The sequence below is a fragment of the Lemur catta genome, chromosome 7, assembly GCF_020740605.2.
Source record: "Lemur catta isolate mLemCat1 chromosome 7, mLemCat1.pri, whole genome shotgun sequence".
Taxonomy (NCBI): domain Eukaryota; kingdom Metazoa; phylum Chordata; class Mammalia; order Primates; family Lemuridae; genus Lemur; species Lemur catta.
The window spans coordinates 14,547,550-14,560,494 of NC_059134.1; the positions used below are offsets into that span (position 1 = coordinate 14,547,550).

Here is a 12,945-nt window from a genome sequence, read left to right on the forward strand (position 1 = left end):
TGGCAAAAACAACTTGTTTAATGGGGAATGCCCTGAATCCACAATATTGCCCCCAAGACCTTTCTCTCCCACCCTATAGATCGGGCTACTGATTGGATGAGCCAGTACTCATCCAGGACCAGCCAGTACTCATCCACTCCTCAGCCAGGACCAGCCCTACAGAACACAGTGTCCGTGGCTTATGCCATTGCAAACGTTTTACAGGGTGCCTGGGTGGGTGGAGGTGGGGAACGTTTCCAAGAAGCTAAAAATGTGGCTTGGGCTTTTCCCCCTCTCTTGGAACTGCTGATTCTTTATACTATGTCACTGTTTTTCAAACTTTTTAAAAAATTGATCCTACGGTAAGGAATACGGTTTACCTTGCAGCCCACTATGAACACATGCATGAGTGCACACACACAAAAACATATCTTATATATACATACATATATATGAAACAACAGTGTCTCAAAACATGAGATACACTTTCATATATTGTATTCTAATCTATTTCTATTTAGATTTCTTTAAATGTTGTCACAAACAACAAAACAGATTGTTTGGCCTCTAATAATGTCCAGGCCACAATTTGAAAAATACTGTGGTACAACGGCCAGATTTAAAATAACTGAGAAAGTAGCCTGATAACATTATGTCCAAAAGACCCCATATCTAAAGCAGTGATTCTCAGCTGGAGCCGTTGTTTCCTCAGGGGACATGTTGCAATGTCTGGACACATTTTTGATTGTCACAACTAGCATCTAGCTTGAGGGAAGGAGGGACAGGGACGCTGCTGAACATTTTACAATGCACAAGATAGTCCCCTATGACCAAGATTTAGCAGTCCGAAAACATCGGTAGTACCAAAGTTGGAAACCCTGCTCTAGGGATAATAAAATGAGTCAATCCTTCCAATTTATGGGAGGTCTATTTAGAATGATGGAAGCTTTAACTTGATCTTCCTCCTCTCTCTCTTTTCCTTTGAACTGCATTTGGTACCTTAAGATGGTGTTGGACCATAATCGCCCTTGGATTGTCTGCAGAGGTACAGCCCAGTGGCCACAAAGGCCAAAGTAATGGGCCTATTGTTTTCTTTCATTAGACTGCACCGGGCATTTTTATTTAGGATGTTGTAATCGCTCTTATGAATATTTTCTCTTTTGTGACTTCAACATCCTCCTCCCTCTCTCTTCCTTATTAAGCCATATCAATTCAGGACCCTTCCTCATCCAGCCATGGCAGCTGTCTCAGAAAAGAAGTGAAGAGGATTTGGCTAATTGGACTAGACATGGTCTTTAAAACCATCTCTCCTTTCTCATGAGATTTGATTCTGCTATTTTGATGGGAAATGACCTTCTACTAACCTTGAAGTGCCATCTTAAGCCCTAGTATTAAACTGTCTCCTTTTTAGCCATTGCTTCATTCCTCTATCTGTAGCTATTTCAGACCAGGTTCCCTTGAACATGGAGTAGACGTGCAGTCCCAGTGTAGTGGCAAGCACTGATCTCCACATCCTCCCTCCTTCCTTGCCTAGCATGGGAGAAACTCTTGAATGTTTCAGTGCCACAATGTCGTCGTCGTTTTGCCATTTTATTAGCTATTTATGGGCCCCGTAGTAAGTCTCTGAATCATTCAGAGATGGCTTGACAGAACAGACCTAGTTTTTTTTTTTTCTTTTATTTGGGATTAAGGCAGGATGATAGAAAGAAGTGTCTCTAAATCAAACCAGAATAGTGATGGAAAATAAAACCATTGCTATTTAAGGCTATTCTCTACTATATTTATTTTAGCATATTTACTTCATGCATCTTGTGTTACATAAACGATAGCATTTGTATTTAGTAAATGATTTATTGTAAGTAATTTATAATGAATAGTGGGAAGAATATATGTGTGTCTATTCATCTTGAAACCTCAGATTTCTGTTAGCCTAATAGTAAGTGGTACCAGCAGATTCCAGAAACCAATGCTGGAAAAGTTCCTATATGTTGGACTTCAGACATGTAAATTCTATTCCTTTTGCTTACAGAGAGCTGTAGGGATACATATCTCTTTTTAACCTTCCCAACCTATGTTAAGAATAGAAAGATGCCATGTGGAATAGAGAGGTGAAGGGAGTTAATGAGGAGGCTTTGAAGGCTCGGTGTCTCTTTTGACACCCCTGTACCTAATCTCTTTGTCTTCTCTGCTCTAGCTCAGCTTCCAAATAAACTGAGCAAGACTGAGGGAGGTAATAAAGTTAGATAAAGAAATGGTGGTGTGTACTGAGCTCCACTTTAGCGAAGGATAATAGAATAAAAGGAAGGGGAAGGGGAGAGAAGAGATCATTGGATGAAGAAACCCCCACTGTCTTCGCTGTTATCAGCAACCTGTTGGCATTTGGCTCCAGTGGGTATCAAGCTAGGTAAATTATACCAAATCCCTGAATCTGGTGATTTACAACTTAAGAAAGGCATCGTGTGTGATGATAAAGCATGTCTTGGAAATTGACTTACAGCTTACAAATTTTAAAGATTATATTGTGTGAGGGGCAGTGGCAGTAGTGGAGGTGATTTTCTTGGTTTGGGCTTTGTCATTTTTTTCCTTCCAGACTGGAATGTTCATCATTCATGATGAGACACTACACCTCAGAAGTTTCTGTGAAAACAAAAATCTGTCGCACTTGATCTACACAGGCGGCGCCCAAAGGTCTAGGAGAAAGGCTGTGTTGGCTTAGGGCTGGGAAGAAGCCGGGCAAGAGGGGAATCCTGAAGAGCAAGCGAGTGTTCAGACCACGTGTGGCACAGGCCTGTGGTTTGTGTCCTTCACCTTCAGGGTGTGGGGGAGAGTCAGGGAGGCTGGTGCTCTGCAGCACCCAGCACATAGAAGCCACTTTCTCACCTCGTCCCTCTTTGTCAGCCTGGATGGAGTTTGTTTTATTTCTCCCAGTTTGTCCAAGTCTTGTTCTTACATTCCTGGGACTGACTTCCAGGGCCTTCTGTGCACCAGCTCTGTGCCTCGGTCTTACAGTGCTTGCCAGCGTCTCATCTCCTCTGCAGTTGCCATTTACTTGGGAGGTTCAGTTCTCTTTGTTGGTTAGCTCTGCTTATTAGCTCCCACAAATTTTATTCACAGACTCATCATCAGGTGCTTATTTTTACTTTTTCATACTTTGATTTTCTTCCCACCATTCCTACTTAAAGTTTGATAAGCCATAGACTAATAGATTTGTATAAATTTATAAATTCTTATTTTGCCACATGCTGCAATTTATTTTGCACCCAGCACATGTACGTGAGATGCTAAATCACCATGGAAGAGAACAAGGAGGACATCCTTGCCCTAAAGCATTGTGAGGTCCTGTCCCCATCGGGTGAATTAATGTTAATGCAGAACAGTCAAACTCCTGCCGTGTAAGACATGCCTGAAAGATGTCTGAGGTACCCAGATTTGCTGGTGTGTAAGTGCCCAGTCTCAAAGGGATTGTGTGGATGCTGAGATAGCTTTGAAGAGTTTGAGCCACAGTCATTATTGGCACCAGAGGACAGAAATAAGGGCAAACTGGCTTATTACGTGAGTGTGTGAATAAGCAACTGAGCTAGAACTAATTCTAGTGGACTGTGTCTTGTTCTCGGCTCCTTAGATGACTTAAATATTTTGGTTTGTAAGACCTTGCCCTTCTCCCTCAAATCACTTCGATGAGACCCTCACATACGTCATTCACCTCAGCGTAAGGCACAGAAGTGTATGTGACTTGAGGTGAAGAAGGGAGACCTTGAGTTACTTGATCCCCTGCAGAAAAGCTGACCAGGTCATTGCAGCCACCTCCCTCTGGTGACCCTCTTATATAAACAAGAACAGGAATTCTTGCTACTGGATCCCTTTCATCAGGCGTCTTAGGCTCGCTGAATGAAAAGCCCTATAAAAAGGAGATGCAGCCCTAATAATAACAAATACGATCGTGATGGCTATTTTGGGCAAGAGCAGCTTTGTGCCGCTCTGATCTCCATCGATGTCTGCCATTCTTGCCCTGCTATTACCTTTCAGACTTCCTATTCTTAGAACCATTTGTGAGCCCTGGGCTTGGGGGATTGCAGCCCCCAAGGCTGGAATGCCCAGCTTGAGTGGAATGCAGACTGTCTGGCAGAGTGGAGGTTAAATAAAGTTTGCCTTGGCAACCCCCTCTGCTCTTGGATAGGCGACAAGTGACTCGGGTATAGGAGCAATGGCATGAGCCGCCATGTGGTGCAGCACCAGAGTCCTCTGTGCATGAGTGGAAGTGGTTCATTGTCCATCCATGACCAACAGTCATGCCAGTCTTAAGTGAGGCATGTACTGAGGAGGCCTCAACAGTCTTGAACCTCCGCTAGTGACCATATTGCTCTGAGAAAAATGCAGAGACAAAGAAAGAATAATATAAAACACTTGCCAGGTTTCAACTGAACTCCAGATGTGGTATATCTGCCCCCTCCAAGTAATTGAGTCATTTTTGAAAGTAAAGCAAGGGGCAAAATTTTCATTGTAATAAGAATAATTGCCAATCAACAAACATTTCTTGAGCACCAGGGCACTATGGAAAGTTTTTTAAAAATATAAGCCACAGAACTCCTACAGCATGTATAGTTTAGTTGAAGAAATAAAGCTATAAACACATGATAAAACAATTCATACTCCGCAGTAAAATGTTAGCTCCAAACCTGTGCTGTAGAGCTACATGCCAAAGGAGGTCTAAGGAGAAGGAGAGCACTTGGCGCTGGGATGGTCAAGAAGGATTTCGAGGAGGAGATGGGGTTTAAACAGGCCTTGCCAGGGGGACAGACTTCAGCTCCTGGGGAGAAGAGGGCCTTGTCAGTGAGAGGACTATTAGGAGCAAAGGGCAGGTGTAGGAAATCCTCAAGACAGATCACAGGGACTTAAAGACCAACTGGACGTGGCTGGGGTGGGGAGGGGGCGGGATTTGTGTAAAAATGGCAAACATTTAACTATGAAGCTGGCATGTACATGTTACTGACAAGGTTATGTACTGGAGGAGAGCCGTGACGGGGTGCAGCCTCACCCAGAGACCAAGTCCCTTTTAGTATTCTGTTTTGTAAAACCCCTAGCATAGCACGTGGCTCATACTCAGTAAATGACACTATCATTATTGTTGCTCCTGTCAAATTCTGTGGTTCCCAAGTTGTTGAATTGGCCGTTTCCGTTGTGAGAGTTGGTGCTGACTTTGCTTTGCCCTGTTATGATTGCTCACTTGATTCATGGTGTCTAAGTCCATTTGGGCTGCTACAAAATACCATAGACTGGGTGGATTATAAAGAACAGAAATATATTTCTCACAGTTCTGAAAGCTGGGAAGTCCAAGATCAAAACACCAGCAGATTCGGTGTCTGGTGAGGGCCTGCTTCCTGGTTCACAGACAGCTGATTTTTCCATGTCCTCATGTAGCAAAAGGGGCAAGGAATCTCTCTGGGTTCTCATTTATAAGGGCACTCACCCCATTCATGAGGACTCCACCCCCATGTCCTAATCACCTCCCAAAAGCCCTGCCTCCTCATACCATCACCTTGGGGGTTAGCATTTCAGCATATGAATGGGGGGGACAGGGACATTCAGTCCCTTGCCTTGCTACACCCTTTCTTTCAGGTTTGTCTGAACTTTCGTCTCTCTTCTACCACAGGTGGCTAGAGGTGCAGGTGGCTAATCTAACAAGTCCACAGCGTTGGGTGCAGTACCTCCGGCTTCTTCGGGAGTCCATCTGGCCTGGTGGAGTTTTGCCTAAGCTTCCTCGGCCTGTAAGGACTCAGGAGCAAAAAGTGGCTACTGAGAAACAGGCTTTGCAGAGCCTGGTGGGAGTCCTGCCAGGTAATTGGACCGATGGGATCAATTATACTCATAGCTGTTCCCCTTGCATCCTGCTTTGCCACCGTTACCACGTGCCCCTTCCCGTTTTTAAAAGGGCACTGAGTGAGGCTAAACTCAAAACCCATTGACACACCGGTTCTCAGGCTAATAGGAAAATGATCAGGGCTACGGTTTTTGCATCCCTCACTGAGGTGATGCCGAGGGAATGGGAAGGATCGCTGTGGCTGTACCTAAATACCGGTGAGAATCCACAGATATCTAGGTTAATAACTTTCGTTTTTTGTTTTTTGTTTTTTTTTTTTTTTACTTCAGCTCATCATGGGAAGGTTAATAACTTTTGGGCAGGCCTGGGGAAACCGTGCCTACAGGGGCAGGTCTCAGAGCTGTTCCCACCAGGCGAGGTCTTTGGGTGCTCTGCCAACTCATGGCATTTGGGACCAGGGAAGAAAATGACAGGTCCTGCCAAAGCTCAGACTTGGTAAATTGTATGAGGCTTGGTCCTTAGCAGTAAGTGAAAACAAAGCCTGAGAAGGTTTTTTTCCCTTTCGCTCAGTGTTGTTTTTGGAGGGCAGGGAAGGTAGCTTGTTGCCTGTGGCTGTGGTAACCAGGGAATAGCAGTGAACTCAGTTCTGGACCCTCAGTTTTATTTACCCTTATTAACCCTCTCTTTGCCAGCCTGAGCTGTTATATCAGAAGTAGTACCTGCACTTTAGTGGCAGGTTACAAAATTATTTTTTGAGGATCATTCGTATTTAAACACCTAACTTAAGAAACATATTTTTCTTAGCTTTTCCCTGTTTTATGAGGATTTTCATTTGGCTATGTGGTTTAGAGGTATGCCAGACATAGCCAGTCTGTGTAAAGACGACAGAGATCCTGGGAAGAGAATCTTCTTAGAGTCTAAGGCTTCAATGGTAACGTGAAAATCGCGTCTGTTTTTTTCCTTATCAGACTTTGTAGTAGAAATCCTTGGGGTGAACAGATGTCAGCTGAGCTGGGGTCTAGTCCTGGAGTCACTACAGCAGCCCCTCATCAACAGGTAGGCAAAAAACATGTACTCAGCATCAGCATAGCCACAGCTGTCTCTGGTCTCAGAGGTATCTAAGGTTTCTAAGTGAAAAGCCCACATTGGGGAAAATGGGACTTTAGTCTTTACTGGCTCTAGGCTCCTGATTGCAAAGTGTGACGTCCAAGTCTACACACACTAAGTAAAATCCACCCTGCCAGACTTCAGAGCAGGTTATCATGTGGTAGTAAGCTACTCTTGGATCAACCACCATTTGCGTTTGGAAGAACTCTATGCAGGCCCCCATGTGATCTGCTGAAAATGCCCTTTTAGGCTGTAGGCTTGTTCCGTGCTCTTCCAGCATCTGCCAGCCCAGTGGGAACATGCCCTGCCCTGTGTATTATGTGCTGTATGATGATTTTCAACATAGGGTTATGGCCTCATAGCAAAGCTATGATTAGTGTTAGGATCAGAAGTTGTCTTCGCTTAACGACAAGGCACAGTATACAAGATAGTGAGATTGGAATTTGATAAAGGGACCAGGCTTGTAGAATAATCCAGAATGGATAGATTCCATTTCTTGGGCTGGAATGCTTCTGGAAAGCATTAAGTAATCTTGCACTCCTCTCTCAAACCCTAGCCTAAAGTACACTGTGTCTGTTAACTTCCACTCCTCAAGGGTCCTGGCTTTGCCTCATTGCCTGCAAGGCAGCCTATAAATTTCTACTGATGAATTATGAGAAACAGCAATAATCAGAATCTCTGAAAACTCCTAATAACCTGACATCACAGGGATTTTCCCTCACAGTTCTTCAGAGCAGTGCTGATGTGCTAATGTAACTATATAAAGAGAAATGGAATTTTATAAAACCTAGTCTCAAGTACTATGCTTGCCTTTGTTAGAGTCATAGCCTTTATTAGTTCAACAAACATTAATTTCATGGCAGAAACTTCATCAAGCTATTAAAGTTTAGAGTATCAGTCATGGGAGGAGAAAATAATGTCATAAACAGGATCTTGTGTTTCCTGATTGAGCCAGACCCTCTAAGTTGTTTTGTCCATTTGTTTCAGGCATTTAATTTTCTGCCTCGGGGACATCATCCTGGAATTCTTGGATCTCAGTGCCTCTGTTGAGGAGTCTGCTACAACCACCTCTGCCTCAGATACCCCAGGCAACCCTAAGAGGATGGGTGTCTCCCCTTAGCTGTAGGTTATTCACACATTCTTCCAGTTCAGGAAAGGAGAGTTATTCACCCACCCAGAGAGCAGGCAGGAGGCCTGTGCCCTCTGGAACTAGGATGTAGCTCAGAAGGCTTGGGTCAGTGGCTCAATTCTCCCCTCTGGTTCTACTCCATTTGTAGCAGGCTATGGGGGCATCTTTGTCCCAATTGCATGCTCATCCAGTTCCAAGTCCATTTTGTGGTGTTTGGATTGTTGCTGGTGAATAGATCCTGTTTCCTTTAGAAAAGGAAGCTGTGAGGTAGAGGAATGAGCCCCTTTGCTTCTCCTTTTGCCCTCCTCCCTATCATTGTTTGCCAAAAGCCTGGCCCCGTGCGCACGTGTACTTAATCCACTAACACACAAGCTCTGGATGGAATAGTAAAACTATAGCCAGATTTCCTTGGAGGAGAAAACAGTCTTCTGAGCTCTCTGTTCCCACCTGGAAACTGAAAATTCATTCAAGGCCACTGCTGAAAGCCAGACCCCTGAGTCCTACCTAGTTTCCCAGCAATTCCAGGAGAAGAACGAAGGAAAAGATTTCTTAAGGGACTTCTTGCCCATTGGCTATTTTCCAACACATCAGCTTATGGAGGATGTCATGAAGGCTGCTTCCCTGGGTGGCTACACTTTTCCTGTCCAGAAGACTTCAAAGCAGACTGCCAGAGCTTCTGGTAAATCCACCCCACCCTTCACACCCTTTCCTGAAAGGGAGTTGCACCACAGATTTTATTTATTAGCTTTCCTCTCAACCGCCTGCACAAGAGCAATATGAGGTTTTGAATTAGTGACCTTCCCTCTATCTTCAGCAAAACCACTTGGCAAGTTGCATGTTCAGCCTGTGTTTCCAAAGAGAAGGGAAAGCACTTGCCCCATGGCTGAGAATGCCCAAAGATTAGGAAGCTGAGGTGATGAAGGGGTCTCTCTGCGCAAGTCTTAGGCAGGGAACTTTTACTCTGAACAGATAATGTTAGCAAATTTGCAGGGAATAGCTTTTTATTTCCTGTTCTTTAAGGCTCTGATTAGCCTTTAAGAACAGCAGTGATGAAGGCGGAGGTGCCCTGTCAGGCCGCAGTGTGTGTTAGAAAGAAGGAACACTTAGGAGGAATTGCTAGTGGGAAAGGAGGCCGCTGGGAAGTCCCAAGGGAGGTACTGCACGTTAAACGTATGTGAACAGCTGGCAAAGAGGTTTCGAGTGTGTCACTTTAGCTTCACCCTTGCCTGTTAGCACCCTGTTTCCACTGAACGTGAGACCCTCCCAGGTGGTGTGAAGAGCAAGTGTCAGGTTTCTTAGACCCTGAAGTAGGTGACGAGCACACAATTAAAGTGGTTTGTGGAAGAAAGTTGTGAAATCTTTTTACTTTTTTGCCCCTGTAGAGGTTTTTAACCATAAATTGTGTTCTGATGTACTTGGGAGGCTTAGGTGTGCTATTCTGCCAAAGGCAAGGAGGTGAATGAAATAATGTCTCATGGGCTGTTCCAGCCTTAAAAGTTGATTATTACAATGGCTTTATGGCTCCAAAGCTCTTGAAGCATCTCCCACCCTAGACTTTCACAGGCAGAGCTCAGCACCTCGACCTTTGGTGAGTACCTGCAGGGATCCAGCTGGACATACTAGAGCTGACCCTTTAGGTCGGTCAGTGAGGGCCAAGATGCTGTTCTGGGTAGGTGGAGGTGGGTAGCCCTGTTTTCTGCCAGGTTCTCTCCACATACCTTCCCCTCACGTGTACTTAGCCACCTTTGTAGCTTTGAATCTGCTGCCAGTTCTGGCTCACGTGTGGCACAAAATCGTTAAGTTGACAACTGGACAATACCATGAAATCCCCGTGGCTATAAATTCTAAGGAATCTTTTGACACTTCCAGTCCAGTGAACTTAACTTGTATTTCATGTTACATAAGAGCCCCACCTCTGCTCCACCTGCCCCCAAAAGATAAGCTGTCCTCAGACCTTCCTTCTACTCAGAATGGAAATACTAGGTTCAGACAGCAAGAGGCCTTGGGAGAGAGCCACAGTTGTCCGGAAGAGATACTACCAGCTGAGACAGTGACAAAAGGCAGTGAAGAATTGGGCCTGTACTAATCCAGAACTTTTTTTTTTACATGTGATTAAATTTTATTCATTTAAGTCAGAATTTTAATATTTGAGATAAGACCAAAGCCCTTTCCCTCATCTTAGAATCACATAAAAAAGAGGAAGGGGGTGATACTGTGTTCTCTCTGTCAGATTCTAAATAGGATCCTTGCCATTGCTTATTTGAATTTAAGAAAGCTATACTCACTCATCAAAGACAACTCACATTTTCATTTTCACATTCGTGAATTAGGCTTAATAATAAAATATGAAAGGAAAATATATTCCTAAATCTTTAATACAAGCTGCTCCAATTTCCAAGTGGAGTTTCCAATTTATAAGGTAGGGTTTTATTTTTATTGTTGTGAAGGAACTCATAATGTGAGGTCTACCCTCTTAACAAATTAAGCGCATCAGCAGCACAGTGCTTCTCAGCAGACCTCTACAGGCTGTCCTCCTTGCTTACCTGACGCTTTATACCCACTGAGCAGCAGCTCCCGCTTCCCCCTTGCCCCAGCCTCTAACAGTCATCGTTCTGGTTTCTGCTTCTATGAGCTTGACTGCGTTAGATACCTCATATAAGTGGAGTCATGCAGTGTTTGTCTTTTTATGACTGGCTTATTTCACTTAGCATAATGTCCTCCAGGTTTATCCATTTTGTGGCATGTGACAGAATTTCTTCATTTTTAAGGCTGAAAATATTCCATTATATGGATATACCACATTTTCTTCATCCATCCGATGAACATTTAGGTTGCCTTCGCATCTTGGTTATTGTGACTAATGCTGCATCATACATGGGAATGCGAATATCTCTTCAAGACCCTGCTTTTTAAATAAATACCCAGAAGTAGGATGGCTGGATCACATAGCAGTTCTATTTTTAATTTTTTGGAGAACCTTCATACCGTTTTCCATATGGCTGCACCATTTTACATTTCCACCAACAGTGTGCAAGGGCTTCAGTTTCTCCACATCCTTACCAACACTTGTATATTTTGTTTGGCTTTTTTATAATGGCCATCCTAACAGGTATGAGGTGATATCTCATTGTGGTTTTGATTTTTATAACCCAGAACATTTTTGAGTCTTTCTTTGCCCTCTCCAGCCTATTCATTTTCAACACCCTCTCCTCCTTTGCTCATAGTGCCCAACAACAGCTGCTAGGTCCCGGATGGAGTGAAAATGTGTGTAAACATGGTCCCTGGCCATACGAGTTATGATGCTTCAGACAGGAATTAAACTACTAGGAAAATTTATTTTTTTCGTAACATTAGTACCTGAATAGGTAAACCCCCAGATTTGGTGATTCAGCAACTCTGGGACCTCATAAGGGGCCTGGATTCTTTCTACCTGTCTGCTCTGTCATTCTAACCATGGCAGCCCTGTCCTCAGACTGCCTTTGTCATGGCACTACAGTCCTGGGTTTCATACCCAGATAACGTCTGTGGAAGAACAGGGCTGTCTCTTCCATGTTTTCGTCTAAAGAATGAGGGAACCATTTACCAGAAGCCTCTTACCCTGACTCGTTGGCCAGAGCTGCCCACCCTGTGTCGATCCACAGACGTTGGGAATAGTGTTACCATCGTTGGCTTCCAATAGTATTTACCCCTGGAGATGAGGTCACCTTCCTGGAAGGTCAGATATGTATGAAAATAATTAGATGTTAGCAAGGAAGAAGCCGAGAATGGGTATCGATAGACATTGTCTGCTATAGGGGTGATTCTGCCAACATTCAGCAAGTCCCCCATGGGACCCTGAAAGTACCTAGTGCCAGCTGACAGCACCACTTAAGGCACTTTATGTATCTTATGTGATCTGTACATCAACTGTTTAAGGTAGGTTCTGTTACATATCCCCATGTTATAGGTGGGAAACACAGGGGCATAGCGAGGTTGTGACTGACCCACAGTCACTTATAAGGCAGTGGCACAGCCTAAATGCAAATCACGTCAGTCAGCCTACATGCATAACCACTTTACAAACTGCCTTTCTGTCTTACAAAGCAAAATAAGACCCAGTTCTCACTTTTAAGGAGTCTATAGTCTAGTATAGGAGCCAACAAACTTTTTCTGTAACAGGCTAAAGAGTAAATATTTCAGTCTTTGCAGCTGAATGGTCTCTTGTAACTACTCAGCATTTCCATTGTAGTGTGAAAACAGACACAAATAAGTATGGCTGTGTTCCAGTACAACTTGATTTTACAAAAATAGGCAGCTGGCTGGATTTAGCCCATGATTTGTAGTTTGTGGACCCCTGGTCTAGTGAGTTAGAATAGTTTATCATACTTCAATGTGCATGTGATTCACGCGGGATCTGGCTAAAATGCAAGTTTTGATTCACCTCTGAGGTGAGGCCTGGTAAAAATGCAAGTGCTGTGCTATGACAATGTCGACAGCGTGATTATGCCCCCACCCTGCTGTCTGAGGGAGAGCTGGAGAGTCCTGACTTCAGGAGCACACTCAGCCAAGCTGTCCTGGCAGCCTCCGCTTCCCCAGCCCCGCAGCACCTGCTGTTTGTCCCGTCTTCTTTGCACTGGAGCAAGATGTGTTTTCCCAGGATGAGAAGAGGAAGGTTGGCCAATGCTGCTGGATACGAAAGGGGAAGGAACGGGGAAGGAACAGTAATGAGGGAGGAAGGGAAACCATGATGCTTTTGTAGTTGAAGGCCTAATTGGGCAAGCTCTGCCATCACTTGGCACCTCTGTTTCCTTTCCCCTGGGAATGCCAGAAGTCACAGGGCAGTAGTCACTCCCACTGCCTCTGAGACAAGAGAATGCAATCATTGAAGGGTGAATTTCAACTAGCAAATATCCGCCACTCCTTTGTGGTATGA

General features: G+C 44.2%; 1 protein-coding gene across 3 annotated transcripts in view; it reads left to right on the top strand.

Annotated features, from left to right (window-relative positions):
- The window catches only part of SNX19 (sorting nexin 19), a 37,712-nt gene extending 28,331 nt beyond the window's left edge, over window positions 1-9,381 (top strand). For 2 of the 3 annotated variants that reach the window (XM_045555660.1, XM_045555661.1), the window contains 3 exons: window positions 5,630-5,814; window positions 6,766-6,853; window positions 7,892-9,381. In XM_045555660.1, coding sequence (XP_045411616.1) covers window positions 5,630-5,814; window positions 6,766-6,853; window positions 7,892-8,024 — 406 coding nt within the window. In that variant the 3' untranslated portion in view covers window positions 8,025-9,381. The remainder of the gene's footprint in view (window positions 1-5,629; window positions 5,815-6,765; window positions 6,854-7,891) is intronic. The other variant, XM_045555662.1, reaches the window with a different exon arrangement.
- The last annotated feature ends 3,564 nt before the right edge of the window (window positions 9,382-12,945 follow it).